The sequence below is a fragment of the Lissotriton helveticus genome, chromosome 1_1 (genome assembly GCF_964261635.1).
Source record: "Lissotriton helveticus chromosome 1_1, aLisHel1.1, whole genome shotgun sequence".
Taxonomy (NCBI): Eukaryota; Metazoa; Chordata; class Amphibia; order Caudata; family Salamandridae; genus Lissotriton; species Lissotriton helveticus.
The window spans coordinates 847,291,056-847,312,053 of NC_136057.1; the positions used below are offsets into that span (position 1 = coordinate 847,291,056).

The 20,998-nt window shown below is 41.9% G+C and overlaps 1 protein-coding gene across 1 annotated transcript in view; it reads right to left on the bottom strand.

Annotated features, from left to right (window-relative positions):
* Positions 1-19,240: 19,240 nt before the first annotated feature.
* The window catches only part of ALDH1L2 (aldehyde dehydrogenase 1 family member L2), a 269,678-nt gene continuing 267,920 nt past the window's right edge, over positions 19,241-20,998 (bottom strand). Inside the window, exon 23 of the mRNA XM_078675046.1 lies at positions 19,241-20,744. Within this exon, the coding sequence (XP_078531172.1) occupies positions 20,689-20,744 (56 nt within the window). The 3' untranslated portion in view covers positions 19,241-20,688. The remainder of the gene's footprint in view (positions 20,745-20,998) is intronic.

Genomic DNA, 20,998 nt, shown 5'->3' on the forward strand with positions numbered 1-20,998 from the left:
GTTGGAAGGAGTCTCGGAGTTCCCTAGCAGTGGCTCGCCTACCATGTTAATAGATCCCCTTACTCACTTCCAGGTGCCTGATGGGTTGATGGGCCTTGATGAACTGGGGTGCCCAGTGTTGCCTCTTATAGCGCAGTCTCCCGCTCGGGATCCCTGCAGAGGAGTAGCTATGGATAGTGCTGTAGTCGTCAGCAATGTTATTCCATTGAGGTCGATGACTGTACTATTGTGGAATGTGGCGGGCCTGACGCATAAATTAAATTGTACAGAGTGGGGGTCCCTGGTGGACCATTATGATATTTGTCTCTTTCAAGAGACTTGGGCCAGGGATGAACACTATAGAGCAGGATTTGCCACATTCAATGTTCCTGCCAGGTGGGGAGGGAAAGGACGACCTTCAGGCGGCCTCACCATCTGGGTCGCTCTCCATCTCGGTTGTATGGCGGAGAATTTGGTCACTTACTCTGACGATATACAGTGTATAGTCATTAAATGGTGAAATTCCTTTAAACTAGCCATTGTGAATGTATATTCACGCCCCGTTAGTCTGGCATCTGAGTCCTCAACCATTGATGCTTTATCCCATTTCCTGAGTACATTGCCTAGTGGTTGCCACCTTTTGGTGGCTGGTGATGTGAACTGTCACTATTAGCCACTTTTGGGAATGAGTGAGGGTGCCCTAATGGGCGAGGATGATTTTTGGGCTATTCCACCTTGTCAATCTCCACGACAAAAATCTTGGTCCCCCTTGGCGGTCCAGATCATGGCCCTTACCTTAAACAACTCCTTAAGGGCCTGTAATGGGCGAACATCGTCCAACACTCCATCGACCTGTACTTTCAATAAGAGGGGCCAAGAATCTCGTTTAGACTACATCATGGTTGAAACAAGGATGTGGTCCAAAGTTATTGATTTTAGGGTAATCCCAGGGCAGACAATGATCACAACGCTCTATCCTTGGTAATGGTTTTTCCGGGCTCGATGGAAACTCCAATTCCTGATTCGAATGAAACGGGTGAAGGGTTGCTTTTATCAAATAATAGACGCAGGGTAAAATGGGGTAAATTATTGGGGTCCCCAGATGACTTAGCTAAACTATATAGTCGAGTTCTCCCTCGACTATTGGAGGTTGAGGCCTTATTCACTCAAACCTCAAATGTAGATTTTAACGGAACATTACGGTCTATCTATTCGGACTTGGTTTCAAGTCTGGCAGAGGTTCTTAATCCCCAGGTCCCGGTGAGGAGGAAAAGAACACCAGCTTCGTCCTGGTACAACTCAGCCTGTAGAAAGGATAAGGCGGAGCTCCTTCTGGCAGTAAAGTCTGCTAGTAATACTTCTAAAATCCGTGCTCTGAGAATGCGCTACAAGGAGACAATGGGTAATGCAAAAAAAGAATGGGATATGGATAGGTGGTCTAATTTGACCACTGCTCTGGAATCAAGGGATGTCCGCCGATTCTGGACATTAGTCAGCGCAGGCTCAGGGGAACCAAAACCAGCAGTAGAACCCAATATTGAACCATCGGTCTGGGAAGCACATTTTAAAGCTCTATACTTAGATGACCATGTAACAGATGGTCTCACGGCACCCGCAGTTTTAAATAACCAACACAATACATTAGAGTTTACCTTAGGGGGGGTATTCCATGCGATAGGCAAACTTGCAGTGGGTAAGGCTCCGGGACTTGATAAGCTCCCGGGGGACCTATTCAGGCATCAACCAGAGATTTGGGGCCCATATCTGCTTATTATTTTTAATGCTGTCCTGAGAGGCATGGAGTTACCCTGTACTTGGCTGGGAACGGAAATAGTCCCGATTTATAAGAAGGGCTCTCCTCTGCTCCCAGCCAATTACAGGCCCATCAGCCTCATAGAAGTTCCGCAAAAAATCTTTGCGCGGCTCATTCTGGATCGCTTGCTAGAATGGATGAAGGAACATGACGTTCTAAGTCCTCTTCAGGCGGGGTTCAGGAGGAACACGTCCACCATGGACCAGATATTTCGCCTGATACTATTGTATTGGAAAACGGCAAAGATCGAGGGTGGCAGCCTCTACATGGTGTTCGTGGATCTCCGGTCCGCGTTTGATCTAGTCCCATGGGGCAAACTTTGGGGGGTTCTTAATGAACTTGGGGTTCCACCACAAATCTTGCATGTGCTGATGAGGTTACATGAGGGGAACTTCACACAGGTTAGATGTGATAGGAATGGTGCGCTGTCACCAAGGTTCCCTGTTGGTAGAGGTGTGAGACAGGGCTGTGTCCTGGCACCGACCCTTTTCTGCCTCTACGTTAACGGTGTTATTTCACACCTGGACAACGTCCCCAATAATGACGCCCCAAGGTTGGCAGGAAGGAGGGTCCCGGCGATCATGTTTGCTGATGACACGCTCCTCCTTTCCAAGTCCCCCATGGGAATCAACGCGTACTGAATGGCTTTGTGGACTTTTGTCATAGTCGTGGCCTTGAGATAAATGCCAATAAAACAACATTTATGATATTTAACCCCCCGGCATCCACCCGTCCGAGTCTGACCCTGGGTAGTGTGAGGTTGGAAAGGGTTGCGACCTTTCAATATCTTGGGGTCACTCTACATGAAAAACTTTCTTGGGGACCCCAACAGGTCAAATCCGAATTGAAATTGTCACAGCTGGCGGGCGGTATTCTCAAGGTCTCAAACACATCCACATACAAGCCAGTGAGCCCAGCCTTGGAGATTTACAAGACACAAGCAAGGGCTGCTGCTCTCTATGGTGGGGAGTTGTGGGGGCATTTATGTGGGTCTGCTATTGCCAAAACAGAAACTAAATTTTTAAGGCAGTTGCTGACACTGCCTCAGAGTACCCCGCTCCTCCCAATAAGGTTAGATTTAGGACTTGGGCCAATAGGAGATGAGCTAGCACATAAGCCCCTTAGGTTCTGGTGCAGGCTATGGACAACGAAAGATTTGTTACACCACAGGCAAGAGCTTAAGCAGATATTAAATTATAATAGCTCTGCAAAAATTGCTTGGTTGGCATTTATAAAACATGAATTTTCAAGACTAGGCCTACTCGCCCTGTGGGATAATCCAGAAGGTGGCTGTCGTGAAGTTTCGCATAAGTCACGAACTCTGATTTTTTTGGAAAAAAAACTAAATTCTGCTATTTGTGCCTCTAATGTTGGTACTCTGACTAAATCTTTTTTAGCTTTCAAAAATTCTTACTCATTCGAGAATTTTATGGATGTTGTTTTTCCGATTTTAGCAAGGAAACTTTTTTTACAATGGAGATATGGCACCTTAACTCTAAAAGCATTTACTAGTAAATGGACAGCCTCTACCGATAAATCATGCCCAGGATGCAGCTGTGACACAGAGGATGAACTTCATGTTCTCTTCTTCTGCCCAGCTTACATCAAATCTAGGAAGTTTTGGCTGGTTCACTCTGCAGAAATGTAGGTTTTAAACATTGTTTACCTGCTTTTAGAATTTTTAAGACTGACACATCCAGTTGTATTGTATTTTCCCTTTCTAAGTATTTGTTAGCCATGTGGTCCAAGCGTCGCCAATTAATTGATATCGAACTCTAAGGATCATTTACTTTGAATCAAATTTCACATGCAAAGATGTAAATATGTTTCCATGGATTTTATCATGTTAATGTGAATGGATTTTATATATAATGCTCTTATCATGTTTTTCTCTGCACTCTTTTATGGCCAGAATGGCCGAAATAAAGATTTTTTGAAGTTGATATGTTTTTACAAGTCCCCTTGTAAATACAACCTAGATAGACTTTCACAGCCACCTTTGTAAGCACAGGTGTGAATCAACTTACCAACATGAGCAGGAAAGAGAGGCTGTGATCCACATATCTCCCACTACTTACCTTGAGATAATGCATATCCAGTATCAATTATTCCTTTTAGAGACTGTAGGTTGTTGTTTATTTGTGAGATCTGGAGCCCATTGCCCCTAAGGATTGCACACACAAGAAATAGCCACTATGTACATTTAACATGTTTTAATAAATATTAAAACCCAGTTCTAGTGTAGATTGTTAATTATTATTTATTAAGCACATGTACACCGAAGCTTCATGATGCAAATAGGAAACAATACAATAATCTAAATGTATAACTTACAAAAGGTGAGTTTTTAAGAGGCTGCAGAAGTGAAGATGACTGCAGGTTTACTGGGATGTTCATTCCACTCTCTGACAGAAGTCACCGACAGTCCTCTATCCCCGAAGGTTTTAGTCCAAGTTTTGGAGCTATTGGATACAAGGAAGAGGTGTGGCGCCGCGGCCAGGGCGACTGACGCTGGAATCTGGGGACCACGGTTCGATCCCCGGCTCCGGCGGCAGGTCAGCCCAGCACCATGTGACTCTGGGCAATAGCTCGCTTAATCTTCCCGACGGCCCCCCAGCGCCTAGAGACCCTTACGGGTGATTGTGCGCTTTACAAATGTGGACTTTACAAATGTGGACTTTAAAGAGGCCTCAAGAACACAAGGATCTTACATAGTGAGGTTCAAACTTTTCATAGTGTTGTGTCGCTCTTGCAACTCATACTGAGGCACAAGGGTAACGCAACACTAAAGTTACATTTATCAAGCCACACAAGGCCACCTTGTTAGCTAACGCTGTGAAATGATAGGAATGTTCTGTATATTGTTAAGTATGGCACATTTCCCTCCCTTTCACACAATGCACCGCAGCAAGTTGACTGGCCGCGTTGCGTGAACATTTGTTAAATATGTCCCCGAATTTAGAAGTAGAAAACTGAGGAACAGTGCCATTGATTATTCATTGTAATATTACAATAGATTTAAAGAGGTTCTTTTGCTTTGGGCAACAAGTACAATTAAGAACGGGGGTGATGTGATGGTGAGGAGGAGTACCAGTGACTAGGCTCTCTGCTGAATTTTGAATTGATTGAAGACGTTTCAGCAGTTTGTCTGGGTATTTCAGCAGTTTGAGTGGAATTCAACAAATGCTTGCACAATAGATACATGGTAGTGGGTGGCAATATGCTTTTCACTAGTTCTAAATGCCAAAAGAATGTGCTGGAATCTTGGTGCTCTAAGGTGAGATCAGCAACTAAATACAAGCTCACATTGCATTCTACTTTAGAGTGCTCTGGCAGGAGTCCATAATGTCCAGCCAGATGCAAGTCTGCATTCTATGTACTCATGATTGATATCTCACTTTTCGAGAAATTAATGTTTAAAACATAACGAATTGCGGTGATGGTGTTTGCCAATGCTCAGAAATAGAAGCAGTTTCAGGGACTTTTGACTGCTACAGTTTAAAAATGAGTTGTGTATCTTCAGTTTGCATGTAGAAGTGACGCAAGAGGCCACTTCCTCCAGACATCAATGCCATACATAAGTCTATTCTCTCCAGGCACCCAAGCCCCCATAGGTTGGCACGTCTCTACTATGTATAGCCTGTGTTCTCTGCGCTGCTCTTCTTGGAGATTTATATACGCAAACAGTGGTCCTTAAACAGTCAGATATCAGTAGGATAAATATAGACTGAAATCAATGCTATATTCCAAATGTCCAGCCCGACAATAAATGTAATAATGTAATTAATTAGACAACTGTAGTTGAGAACATCATTATAGTGGGACACAATCCTGTATCCTATATGGAACATAACATATACAAAACACACAAAGACATTTCAGGCAAGACAGGTTTAGCTTGTCAAATGTAAATTCTTTCAAGCTTAGTATAAACAGTCAGAGCACTTGTTTTACACAGTGGATTAATGCACAAGGCTGTTTAACATGGGTCGACAACGTTTCGATCCTTTCATCGAAATAGTAGGATCATCTTCAGGACAATGATAAGTACATGCCTGATTTGATTAAGATATTGCCTGTGAAAGAGGAAAGAGGGTAGGGAAAAGGAAACACAAGTAGGGAAACCTGATAGTGATAATGCTACCTAAAAAGACAACCATTTGCAATTGTCCTGATAACAGGAGTGCCAACAAACAACGTGTATCAGTGAGTAAAAAGGTTTGAGACCGATACATGCTGTACCCCTGACGGGTGCGTGATGGAACAGAGTGGTAGCGGGAGGGTGCAACCATTAAAATTGGCAGGCATTACAGTGGTGAGGGCTGGTTATGTATGGAAGACAGGCACCGGTAGAAGTGCATGCAAACTATGTGAAAGGTCGACGATGCTGGTGACCACATGAGGATGCGAAAAGGCGGATCTAAAATTATACCAACTATTTAGGCATAATTATGTGTCAATTGTGAGGCCGTTCTCCATAAGAAGTACAAGGGACACATCAAAATAGTGACCTATATGTCTTGCCAACTCCTAACACACTGACCCAAAAAGGTAATTAACACCAACCTCAGAGTTTTGAGGGAACCAACTTCTATTGTTCACCGAACCAAATTCCCGAATCTAGCAGGTAAGAAATTCCTGAATAGGCGACCCACGCATTTAAATCGAAACAACAACGTGGTACTAGTGTAAGGTCTGGCTCACCTTTATGAACAATTCAATACCACAAATCCAATTCCCTTTCAGTCAATTTCCATTACAATTTGTTGAAATCGCAGCTGCATCTTAGTGACAATGCACTGCGGGAAAGAGAGAATATAACGTTTGGACATAAGGTTCACAAATGGTAAAATACTTGTAATATAGCCATGCGGAAACCAACATAGGAGCCCTTACCGATACAATGCAGGGTCCTCGCTGGAAATTCTCGAGTGACAGTGTGTGCAAGTGATAAACGTGATTAGGTAGTCCGCTGGCTATAACATGCACAAAGTGTACAATGCGACGCCATCTTGGGTGAGGGAATTAGAAAATGAAGAAAGACTGAAGTAGGGGAGACTGGCTAAGATTGCCAAGGGTTCGATAAAGGTATGGAAATTAAACAAAACTTTTAACATTATCCACCATGCACTGTATACACGGGTTTAAGATAGTGAAGGTATCTAAAGACAGAATAATTACAATTTAAATACACTTTAAGCACGGGTTTAAGTTAAGGATCGGCAGCCCTGTAAAAAAGGTTGATTTGCATTATACATTACGATTTGTGAAATTAATTACACGTGCAAGGTTTCAGATGGTAATTGTGCCACATCTAGAATTTACATGCGTTAAAAGGTCTTAGTACCTGTTAGGTTTGCAAAGGTCGCAGGACATCAAAAGACAAATTGATCACGAGTGCAGGTGTAGTACCTGTAATCATGTGAAAGTTGCTCAGCGGCTAATTAGCAGTTATACATTAACCAATAAGCGGGGGAAATACATGACGGCTAACTTTACACTATTAAATCAACATTGTTTACTCTGACCACTGTCCATTTGATACCATTCTCATTATGCCTGGCTACAGTAAAATGTTCGACAAGAGGGGCATTTGCAGTTTTACAACGGACTTTGCTCCGGTGCTGTCCGATCCGCAGTTTCACTTTTTGCGTCGTCTGTCCGATATAAATCTTTGGGCAAGCGCATTCAATCAAGTAAATAACATTACAGGTATTGCAATTGGAAAAGAAATTCAATTTGATTGATACATTATTAAATGTAAATTCTTTACCTTCCATAGTTGTATCACAAATAGTGCAATTCCCCCATTTTGCACGGCCAATTAACCCCTTGCGTGCTGCCGTCGTCCGTTGGCCGACAGCAGCACTACCTCCCTAGTGCTGCCGTCGGCCAACGGCCAACGCAGCCCCACTCACTCTTCAGAACGCTCACACCGCGGTGGAAAAACCGCCCCGGTTGAGGCGTTAATGGTTCTAAGGCCCAATGAGCATCAATGGTTGTAGCTGGTCTAGTGGTTGGTAACGCTGCCCGTACTAAGTGGTCCTTAAGATTACGGCTGTTTTTGGAATGCGAAAAGCGGCTGCTCTATCGTGAGATTGCCAGCATTCACGACAGGCCAATGTTTCAAGATGGACTTGCGAATAGAATTAGAGACAGGTGAAAAAGTGGTGTCACAAACTATGCGGTTTGTATTATTTTTTTGTTTGGGGGACAACAGAACCGCTCTTGGGCAATACCAGGCATGTTTCTGTACATACCCTTTTGGGGTATCCGCGTGCCCTGAGCTTGCTGGACAGGGTGGAGGCTTCACAGAAATATTCCTCCTTTGAATAACAGTTGCGCCTGATGCGTAAAAATTTTGAGTATGGTAAGGAATCCCTGAGTGCTCGAGGGTGATTACTCTCATATCTGAGTATGGTGTTCCTCTTCTTGGAGAGCCCACACTTTCCAGATACCTAAGACCAATCAGGTGGGCGAGCCACTGGTATACAATGGCTACGCTCTCTGTGCACATCTCCACGAAGAGCTCACTACCTCCATATACTCAAGACTCCTTACGTAGCCACTGGTCTACTACTACAGTTAAGTATGCTAGTTATATAACTTTATGTTACAAAAACTATAAATTCACTGAAAAAAACAAAGGTTGAAGTGACATTTTAGTTAGGGGTGGTAATATTTGTTTATTTATTTATTTTATTTTGAAAGTTTTATATAGCGCTAACATGACCACCAAGGGCATCAGAGCGCTTTACATTGTATGAATCAAGACGGGTACAAGCAAACAATGCAGAATCAACAAAACGACAAATTCACAGTCTTAAAATGTCCAAACATTCTCGTGAACCAGGCAGCTGGGCCACCAATCAACTGCTATTGCCCAGAATCAAATGGAGGGGCCAGACTGAGGCAGAAATGTCTTCATCAGGAGACCTTTGACTTCATTTTTTAAGAGGATCGTGGAAGGGTTCACCCTGACTTCGGGGGCAAGGTGGTTCCAGATCCTCAGAGTATACCTGAGAAGGCTCGATTGTAGGTCTTTTTTTCTTGAATTTTTGCGCTTTGAGCAAAAGGGTGCTGGCGCTGCTGGAGGCTCTCGAACCACAAGAGCTCCAGTTTCTGAGCAAGGTACAGCGGGGCCTTGAAGTGGATGGCTTTGTGTGCCATGCATGCAATTTTTAACTGTATCTGAGCTTCATATGGAAGCCAGTTCAGTGCCAGCAACTCCAGAAAAATATGGTTGAATTGTTTTGTGCCAGTTATGAGCCTAGCAGCAGAATTGAGGGCAAACCTAAGAGGACCGTCTTTACTCTGGGCAAGCCGCAAAGCGTTGCGCTACCATAGTTCAGCTTTGAAATAACTAATGCTTGCACTGCAACCTTTAGGTCATGAGCATGGAGATAAGGTTTGAGTTTCCTTAGGATACTGAGTTGGAAGTTTGCTCCTTTGGTGAGGGAGCTGATGTGCTTCTGCATGTTCAGACTTTTGTCTAAAATGATAACCAGAGAGGATGCTGAATCCATGAGGAGAGATCTACAGTTAAGAGCAGTAAGCTGATTCAACCATTGTTCCATGACTGGAGAGTGTTTGTGGGGTGAGATTAGGAGCAATTCCGTTTTTAGAGCATTTAGTTTCAGGTGGTTACTTGTCAGCCAGCTTTGTATTTCCAGCAGGATTGGGTTGAGGGATTGAATGTCCTCAGGGGAGGTAATCTTTAGGTATAGTTGGGTATCATCCGTATACATGTGATAGTGAATGCTGGATGATTTCAGAATTTCTGTCAGAGGCTCCATGAACAGGTTAAAGAGCGTGGGAGACAGTACTGATTCCTTGGGCAACCACCAGCATGACCGGTGCAGGATGGGAAAGGGATTGGTTCACCTTGAAGCTTTGGGATCTATTCAGAATGAACGAAGAGAACAGTTAAGTACAGGCCCAGACGGCCCCATCCTGTGTTTCAGGAGGTCAATTTGGTTATCGTGTTTGATAGTATCAAATGCTGACAAAATGCCAAGAAGGATCAATAGGCACAACTCAATATGGTCCAACATTCTTAGCGCATCATCATGGTTACTTTGTTTTTTTTAAACTTTAGGAATTCATTAAAAAAACACAAAGGTTAAAGTGAGGTTATAGTTTGGTTAAAATGTCAGTTAAAAATGCCCTTTTAAATAAAAAAAACAGACATTCATCAATTATAATCTACTCCGCAAACTAGAGCTTGTGTCTGAGCCATGCACTTCTTTTGAACTCGCATATTACATCACTCATGACATGTCAAGTAAGTCACTGATGAATTCTCGAATTGCATCATTGATGACGTCATTCACCATGCTAATGTTCAACTTAGTACTACATGGCACAGAATAATGTAAAGCATGAATTACATAAACATACGTGCTTATATAGAATAATTAGACTGAAGTCCACTCCCTCTAAACACACAAGCCCCATTAGGTGGCCAAGCCCCTACTATGCATATCTTTCCCAATGTGCAAAAATTTGATGTAGAATCCACTATCTCCTGACACCAAAGCCTCATTAGGTGCCCTACATACAACTTTCCCCATGTGCAAAACTCTTCATGGTGAGCGCCCCCCCCCCCTCCAGACACCTAGCCCCCATTAGATGGAAAAATTCATAATATGTACAGCATTCGACCTTAGCAGAGCTCTTCACGGAGAGCCCGCACCATCCAAGACCCAAGTACCATTAGGTGGTCAAGCCCTTACTACGCATAGCCTTCGCCCTGTGCCCAGCTCTTTACGGAGACGTCACTCCCTCCATGTGCACAACTTTTCATGAAGAGCACTACCTACATGCTCTCAAATCCTGTTAGGTGGCAAAGGCTCTACTACACACAGCCTGTTTCCTGTGAACAACTCTTCCCAGAGAGCCCACACCCTCCACACATGGAAGCCAAACATTGTGCAAAAGCTTAAACTTATTAGCAGTACAGAAGCAATAGAAAACGTCCTCTAGATCTGGCTCATTAAATACATTTCAGTGTCAGCTGCATATAGCAAACTGAAACACATGTTGAATGATGTCTTCAATTATGTCACTATAGATTTCAATCATTTGGAGCTAGGTGCTGATCCTTGCGGTACACTGTTGGAAGTTGGTTAAGCTGGGGAACAGTAAATGGCAAGCAAATTGTTTGTGTATAGTCTTGTAAAATATCATGCTAAATGGTGTTGAACACGCCTGATAAGTCTAGCTGCGTACCATCATCCAGAATGAAGCAGATATCATTAGTGGCTTTTGCTCGAACAGCTTTTAAACTTGGGGCTCTCCAGAAACTGGACTGGAAGAAGCTCATGAGTAGCCTATTGGCCACGGATTCTCAAATTAATTTTTGTGTAAATAGTGGTGATAGAGAGATGGGAAGATAGTTGGACAACATTGTGGGATCAAGCCGGGGATTCACAATAAGGGGGTAAGAAGTGCTTTTTTCTACTTAACAGAAATTATTGCTGAATGCAAAGAAGAGGTACAAATGTCCATCAGCACAGGTAAGATGGTACTAGCCACCTTCTTTATTACTCTACTGAAGAGGCATCTTGTGGGGAAACTGAGGGGAGGGAAATCAGCAATCCGGTAATCATTTCCACAGTCGCAAGTTCAAAGGAGGACCAGGTTGTTTTTTAAGATCCTTGTGGGCTAGACATGTTGGCTTGTCCAAGGTTTTAGGTTAGCTTACACAACCACGAAGTGTCTATAGCCAATTTTTACCTAGATCCATTGCCATTCTACCCATTCTTATACTGGGATACACGAACATTCCCAGTATTCCTTTGGCAAATTAAAAAGATTTCTGGCAAAGTGCCCCTTCAGTATTGCAGCACCAGCCCAACGGGGAGCGCGCCCAATGATGAAGCTGGCACCTACGGGTGGGTGAGGGCATTTGCTTTTAAGAGCAGACACTTCTAGTGACCAACGACGTTCTGAGTCTCTAATATAAGACCTTGAAATAAGATATCAGAACAGCATACCCTATTGTTATAGTTGTAATGCTAAGGAGATTGTATACTGAACCACCCAATTCTCCTTGTCCTTCTACATTCAAGACATAATGTGAAAAGCCTGCTGAACCAGCAGCTTCTATCTTAATCAATGAATTGAATACTTGTGCATTATACACTCTGAGAAGTTTCTCAGGTCAAGCTATAGGCACACACTTTGCTGTTTTGAGTGTGACTTTTATTCTCCTGATTGGATTTCAGTCAGACACTACCCAGTGGTCATTTCACATTAGGTGCTTGCGCATTGACATTTTAAATTGGACATTGAGTCAAATTCTACTTTACTGCAAATTCATTCTTTGTGATTTATTGCCGGGTTTCATCACTCAAGCATCTCTAACAAGATAATTTATTTTTGTCCTCTTTTCCTTGGTCCTGTTTGTCTGTAGTTGCATTAACCAAACTGTGTATATAATACTGCATTCTTTCTGCTCTTTTCGTCATTAAGGCCCACATTTATCATAGTGTTGCGTTGCCCTTGCCCCATGAAAGGGGGTGCAAGGGCAACGCAACACTAAAGTCAGATTTATCAAACCAAGCAAGGCACATTGCCCGGCTTGATAAATGTGGAATAATGGAAGGCGGCTTAAATCACTGCTTTGCGTTACACTGCCCCAGGAAGGCGTTTCATGGGTGGAGCATGGGTGTTCCCACGCATCCAGGAATTTTGGCGCAGTCCCAGATTTACCATTAGTGGTAGACCTGGGAATGTATCAAAATGCTATGCTTCCCCAGGCGAGGCATAATGTGGAGAAATACATTTAATTCTCCTTGGTTATTCCTCTTGCTATGTGTGTTGTGTTTTGCAGCACACAGAAAGAGGAAAATCCCTCTCAGGATTGTTTTTGTGCAGGCAGATGTCCCTCCCTGTACAAAAGCAATCCTGCTTACAACGCAGGCACCCTTGAACCATGGTGCAAGAATGCCTTCATCAGTGCTAGGAAGCCAAAAGTGGGCTACCGCAAGGAACGGACAGAATGAGCCGTATGATATAAAATACTGTGCCTTCCTCTCCTTTCCCTTTCATGCAGCGCATCTCAGCAAAATGGCTTGCTGTGTTGAGCTGCGTGAAAGTATGACAAATATGCCCCTGAATGCTTTAAACCACTTTACTAGCTGTTCTGTTTTAGCAGTAGGGATTACTTCCTTCACCATGGAATCACCGCAAGACCCACAACATTTTGTGTATTTGCAACTATTGGTATCGGCCCTTGACATGGCCCCTGAAACTTTAATTCCCCAATGTTTCAAAATTACATAGAACCTAAAAATTCTTAACCCGATCACACACGGACATGTTCAACCTAGAGTGCATTATACTCCATGCAAGCAAACAGCGCAATTCCAAAGACTTTTGGGCAAAAATAAATTTCATGCTCAACGGCAAACACCGGCAGTTTAATTCAGATATGACCGACCAGCTCTGGTGTAGCCATATCGACTCACTTTATAACTTCACGCACGATACATCCACCACACCATAACACACCGGCATTACCACCTGAGCCCACTCCAACTCAAAGCCCGAGTAAAATGGCAGAATCAAAGTCCCCCGAACCTAAAGTCATCTGCAACCCACCGACACTGGAGCATACAGGAGAAATTGACCAAATTACAACGACGCAGGTACTGAACATCATAAAAAACTTAAGAGCAGATGGAGCCCCTGGTCCAAATGGCCTCCCCAATGCCCTATTCAGACAAGACCCAAAGTTTTGGGCCAGCCAATTATCTCCATTGTTTTGTCACAGCCTAAGCACCGGGAAAATTCCGGACTCCTGGAGGGGCAGTATTTTACATCCGATACACAAATCAGGGCCCCGCTCAGATCCAAATAATTATAGGCTAGTAGCCTTAATAGATGTAGAGGCTAAGATCTATGCATCAAATCTTTTGATAGAACTGGAATCCTGGGTCAGCAGCAAAGGGCTAATCCCTCCGACACAAACAGGCTTTAGGGCCGGAATGGGCACTCTCACAAACTTATCCGCGTTAACTCTCCTGGCTAAAAAGGCAATCGACAATTCCTCCACGCTTTACACCTGTTTTTTAGACTTGACAGCGGCCTTTGACAAAGTGCAGAGATCTAAACTTTGGGCCAAAATGAAAGCCTGGGGCGCGCCGCCAAAGTTAAGTGGAGCAATTATAGAGCTATATACGCACACCTGGGTTCAAATAAAAAAAAGGAGGTGGCCGATGCCTAACTAAGAAATTCACAACTTTGAACGGCCTAAAACAAGGCTGCGTGTTGGCCCCCAGCCTCTTCAACATCTACACTGCAGACCTAGAAAGTGATCTACGTACAATTCAGGGAGACCCACCAAAATTGGGCCAAACACCTATAGTCAGTCTACAATATGCAGACGACATAGTGCTCCTCTCAAAAACCCCGATCGGTTTACAACGTTTGATTTACAAACTCGCGTTATACATCACCAAAGCACAATTAACTATAAACCTTAAAAAATCAAACATCTTATGCTTCTCCAGCTCCAGGAAGAAAAAAACCTACATTTGTATGGAGGATACATTCTTCTACATTGACAGAGGTGGACAAATATAAATATTTGAGCATCTCACTCGACCATCAATTAAAGTACAACCACCATTCAGAACTGGGGAAATCAAAAGCCAAACAGCTTCAATTCGCTTTTAAAACGATACAAACACACCTAAGAGGTAGTTCTACCGGCCATATGTTAAAGATCGTAGCCGCCAAATTTTTCCCATCACTCACATATGGCTCGGAAATGATGGCAACCAGGGACTCCACAGTGCTATATCTAGCCCAATCCAGACTGTTTAAAAGCCTTTTTTTGATCCTGAGACACATGTCACAAGCCCAAATACGTTTGGAATATGGACTAACCAATCAGACTCCGGCTAGACAAGGTGCTCTGGCCAAGTACTACTGGCGCATGAGGGACGCTGAAGATAGCACCCTAGCCCATTTTTGCTGGCTAGAGGTCGAAAAACAGGCCGGGTCCTCCAATTCAACAAACAAATCTCTTAGGCAAGCGCTCGTTTCTTTAAAGCTGGAAGAATCCTGGCTCTTACCTGTATCATGCAACGCTTTTAAACACCTTACCAATAAAGCCATCAAAGAAGCATCGCTGCTAATGGACAAAGCCGCAGTGGCAGGAAAAAGCCATGCCTGGATTGTGTTGCCAACTTACAAATATCTGAAACCTCAGCCATACCTGCAAGATTGTTTCAGGGACCACTATAAGAGGAAATTAAGCCTTCTGAGGTTGGGAAGCTTCTCGAGTAAAGACCTTACCCCCAAGTGGCAACGGCCCTGGTCAACTTCTGCCTGTCGCCTCTGTGGCAACGCCATAGAGTCTTTATTGCACTTAATATGCATATGCCCGGCACTGCATAAACTAAGGAAAACGCTTTTGCTACCACTTCTAAGAGAAGCACAGGTGAGAACTTGCAGGGCGGCTGTGATAGAATGCCTCAGCGGGTCCCGGATACAACTAGCCTGCAAAACTATAACATTTCTGGCTCATGCAGCAGAACAGCTAGAAAACATGGAAGTAATTAAAGACGATCTTGACCAACCGGTCTTATCATGGCTGCCCCTGGACCCCCACTTCATTTCTTAATGGACATCCCCTTATTCTCATTTTTTCAGGCTGTGTTCTCTAATCTGAGTCAAAATGTGTATCTCCCACCGAACTCACTTATTCCCCAAAGTATTTGCACTTTTTCTTAGAACAATCATCAGTCGTTTTGCAGTTCCAATGAGATAGTCATATCCCCCCCTAGCCATATCCTTAAAACTTTACACTGCGATTGTATACTTGCGTAAGTTTGTTAAGATAATGCTTTTTTCCCCTTTTTGTGATTTTTAATGCTATTTTTTATGCCGATTTTACGATGTACATGCTGTTTGTATGGTGGTAAGACCCACCCTTTTATGATTTTTATAAATCAAATAAAAGTATATTATTATTATGTTCAACCTACCCCTTTAAGTGGTATTTAGAAAACTTTTTAAGGACGTGGGAACTGTGTCCCATGTTACGTTATGGTGGCAAGACAAAATGTGGGGTATTTTAGATGCGTCTTTTTTCTAAATATGTTTCCCTTCTCACATTCCTTTCCTTTTTTTTTTACACTTGTTATTTAATTAACGTTTACTCAATCCACAGACCTTATTTTAACTTTAATATTTTATTTATACATTTTTGCGATTAATCTATTTTGTATTATTGAACTTTAATACTTTTTTGCTACCAATATTTTTTCTCCTTTTACATTTCCTTGTTTTTCATTTTTTTCTTTTGATGTGTATGGCGATATGACAAATAGTTTCTAATTGTAAACCTTTCTTGTGTTTACGTACAAAGGAACGTTCCATGCAATATACTGACTCCTAATGTAAATGTAGCTACATTTATCTGTGGTGTAATGACTCCTGATATAGCGCCTGCAATGTAATGACTTCCCGTGTGATGTATGCGGAGTGATGTGGCTACACCTCACATTTATTGAGGCTTCCCATACATTGTGGTCACAAACAGGTAATATTTTGTTTAAACAGGGTCCTGGTTTCATTACTGTTTGTTGCTTAGCCAGTTCCTTCAACTGCTGCATGGTACATATACATAATTACTTAAAAATCCACAGTTAAGGTATAGCTTTGGTTAGAAACTAAAACCAAAAAAAAACCACTGAAATTCGCAAGTCATAATTAGCTCTGCAATCCAGAACTCCCATACCAAACGCAACGGTCATGACGTCATCACATCATCTTTGATGTAAGCATTGCAATTACAAATTTTATGCACACTCTTTAAGGGCCGAATATATAACGCATTACCATTAACAATACCAATTAGATAACTATGATTAGAGTATTATTTATTGGTTTGAATATGTGTTGTTATTTATTAACGTTGTGCTTTTAGGTGTTACCAACTAGTGACGATATTGTGAAGTAGTAAGCACAGCATTTGGTGTGTAAGTTGTAGTTTCCATGGCTATTATCAGAGTTGTGGGTTGCAGTTTTCTGTGGTTTTTCAGTCATTATTTACAAGCACAACCGCGAGTGAGTTTCATTGGTTTTTCTAAGCATATGTTAGGGGGCTATAAACAATACTAGCCATAACTTCTCATTACCCATGGTTTTCGAAGTGAAATTCTGTGTTGTTTCATCATATATCATATCCAACATACTGGTGCCCACATCACCACAGGCAACCAACACTCGCAGTGCACAGCCTTTGGCATCAGGGACTGGCCTTTGGCCAAGCGTAGGCTGCCATTTTTTTGGGTTTGCTATCTTCAACTCTGTAATATATATAAACATACATATATGTATGCATACGTATTATCAAAAGTAACGACGCTGTAGTTATGATTAGGTAAGAGTTTCCATTCAAAAGCCATTTTGTTTTCTTAGTAATATTAGTGCAAAACATTACAAAAAAAAGATCATCTGATATAGATTGGACATTGCAAGTTTCATGCAGGGCGAAGAAAGGAGGTGATTAAAAAAAATTAAATATTTTTAATTTCCAGGACACTGTTGATGCAGCTGCACAAGAAACTGCTTACTAGAAAAACACCAACTGTATCACTTGTCACGAAAGTATAATTTTACTCAAGGAGGTGCTTTTGCTTGATTTAGTGTAAATCCGTTCATTAGCTTTCAACAAATCAGCATTACAAAAGGTTTTTGTTAGCCTAAAATTGAGCCAAGCAAGATATCTGGAATATTAAAAAGTGTTTGATCCATGGACTCCAAATTTAAAAATATAAACAAATCCAATTGGTTGAGGGAACGTTTTCTCCTTGGATCCAGGCATCCAAAGCTCTCAGATTGGCTGACTGCATCTTGAAGAAGAATGGTGTAAACTTCATTACAGGATGTGGAGACTCAATCATCCCTAGACCCTTGGCACAGGTAGGGTGGGGGCAAATGGACCCTTAGCGATATTAAAACAAGAAACAATTCTGTGGGGTTCGCTGACTCCATGCTACTTAGAGGTCCCCGAATCCTTCTCAAGGGTGTGTAAACCCCGGCAAAGTGCAGTTATGCGCACTTGTTGGGCACCCTATACTGAAAGCGGACTTAGTGATGGGTCCACAGTGTGTCCAAGAGGGGTACAGAAGTTTCTGTGTTTACAGAACTCTTACAGATTTGAGAAAAGGAAAAAAATTACCTGTATATATACAAATTTTCCTGGTCTCCGACTAGTACTTGCATGCTCACAAGTCATTAAATGCTTCTGTACTATGTCCCAAGTGCACAGATAATGTTTTACACTGATAAAGAGATGATGACTTCCACCTACATAGATACCACTATGCATCAGACACATCACAACGTAACACTCCATTTTGAAAATAATCCTGCATAGAAAACCACGAAGTGTTATTTTTCTGCTCTGGCATATTTGTATCATTATGTAAACGAGTACACTGATAGTAAAAAAGATCTATTTCAGAATACCATCCCTGTCACAAGAAACAATTAAACACTACCTTTTTCCTCTCAAGCAATGTAGTTGACGCCACTTTCTTTCACATGCAAGATCTTAAAATAAGTTTCCCGCTTGCCCTCCCTCCTTCATGTCTTTTAGAGCTGAGTTGTTTTATTAATACACTTCAACCCTTTTCAAAGATGCTGCTGTGGCACTGTCACCTCTCTTATAAAACAATAAAGCAAAAAATTGGAAACATTGACCTTCCATCAGCTCATCTGCAAATCACGGTACAGATGGTTTGGCCAACGCAGTCCACAGATGCTTTTCTGGATTATGTCTCCTATACATTGATGTTTTAAAATCCTGTGAAATATTTCAAAAAGTTCTTATAAAGGAAGCCGTCCATCTGTGGTGAATATGAATGGGCCATTTACACCGAAGTAATAAAGAATGAAGAGACAGATCTTTCTCCCTGGATTTCTTTACAATAAAACATCACGGATGCTTTTTGATTTTGTACACTAAAAAATATTAATTTACACTCACGTCATAACAGTTGATGACTGTATAATGGATGTTCAATTATATATCCTATATATATGGGGTATCATTAAGTGGTGTGTACACAAAAACCCTAGCACAACATTTATATGTTCTTGATACTGTGAATACTGTGTTGCACTGTACTTACACTCGCTGTGAACCCCTTTCTTCCGTTCAGCGTTTGACCGCTCCCCCTTCCTGTCGTGGACTTCAGCTCTTAGCACTGGTGACCAGGAGAACTAAACTTTCTACCTTGTGCAGTGCTCCGTGACTCCTGTACCTGCATGCTCCAAAGAGCTGACAAAGTACCAACAATGCCATATTCATTAGAAAAAAGTAAAGGGAAGGGTTTACTGAGCCTCGATGAAAAACCACTGAGCCATTTAAAAACATGAATACAAAAAATTCAATTCAGATTCAGAAAAGTGACAATGCAGAAATTTGGTGAGTTTTGTACACTCTGATAATAAATCAGTTTATTTTTAGATCATGAGAAATATCTGGAAAAACTCGTAGGTAATGTGTGTTCCTACTTTAGCAGCTCATGTTTCTGCTAAAATGTAACGTGTTTAACATATATGCTCAGGCGTGAATCACATGGTTGGTCAGCTTCTGGATGGGAGGTATTTGTTGCTTCTCTATGGTGCAGGTCTTTGATGGTGTATCCCAGAGTGAGAAAGATCCTTTGTGCAAATGTTGAAACAAAATGGCGATGGGAGATGAGAAGGTAAAGCAGTGTCTTCTGCTCTTCCAATAGCACAAGTTGCCACATTTATTTTTCCCAGTGTTGCTAACAATCTCATTTCCCCAAGTCCCAGGACCAGCCCCCAAGGCACACAACAATCTGTTTAAAGGAGGTAACATTTATTATTGGGATTTTTACAGAGAGTTTTAAGGGCCAGATTCCACATTAAATTTAAAGTGACGGCCAGATTCTAAATATTTTTAAAGTGACAAATGCAGTAAGAATGTAATGCCAACTAGATTAGCAACAGATCGACCATAAGCATTAAATGACTGGTATTTCTAAAATGCAGATCACGTGTAGTAATGTTGAACTTGGAAAGATTGTTTTTTTTCTCTGGTTCCCATAATCCTTAAGTAGTACTTATTTTAAAGCATACCCAATAAAGTACAGAACACAGAATGGGCTACCTGCTTGATTTCATACTGTCTTCTGTAGCATAATCACAGAGGTTAACATGCCAAGAACAGAAAATAAATACAATTTAAAAAAACATACCCCTATGCTTCTGGGCATTCAAGTTTATGTTTTTCATCTGCAGGATCTTGCCTCCTAATCTCCAATAAACCTGATTCGACAGAAATATTGGTCTTCAAATGTTTCTGTAATCACAATTCATGCCCCTATACATATGACTGGATGTTTATTGGCAAAAGGTTAGAAAATAGAGTCAGTTGTGTCAGCTCTGTCTAGAGCTGTGCAAAGATCAGAATAAGTGCACTTTATTCATACATATACAACTTGTTTTCATGGCACCACCAGTTTATTATATCAATTCAGTAAAAGGAGCTTTGGAATTGCTTGAGGAAGCGGCCATCTCTTGGTGGCTGTTTCACTTCTTGACGCTTCAGATGCATAGCTTATAGTATCCAGAGACCATCAAATGTCAAGTTCTGTTAAAAAAAGGTTTAAAATCAACATGTAAGGTCCGTAGTCCAACTTCTATCTTAAAAAATATGCAGGCATGTGGTTTGTTGAGATGGCTCACCAATTGATCCATTCTGCAGTCCGATTCACCACTGCTGCATTTTTTCAGGCAACAAAATCCCGGGGATCATGTTAAGCGCTGACTGGAGTGAAATAAAGATCTCAATGATCTCAATAATGGTCTGTGAAAGACAATGTGCATGTTGGAGAGTTGACTTAGTACTCCACGGTTACAGCTTTAGTCTTGAGGTATTCATGGAGAGCTTCTTCACCTAAAGAAGACATCACAGGAGTCAAGGTTGGAATTGAAACAATAATATATTTTTATTGTTAGTGCAATGATTTCAATGATCTGTTCTGCCTGTTTGAATGAAAGGTGGATGATGTGACCGTATGCAATAATCAGCTTAGACCTAACAATGAATCATCACAACATTTTAATTCCCAAAACCCAAACCTTTCACGACCAAGAGTTTCTATTTTCTGGAAACCCCCTAAACAGTATTTCACAGACTTCAATACAATT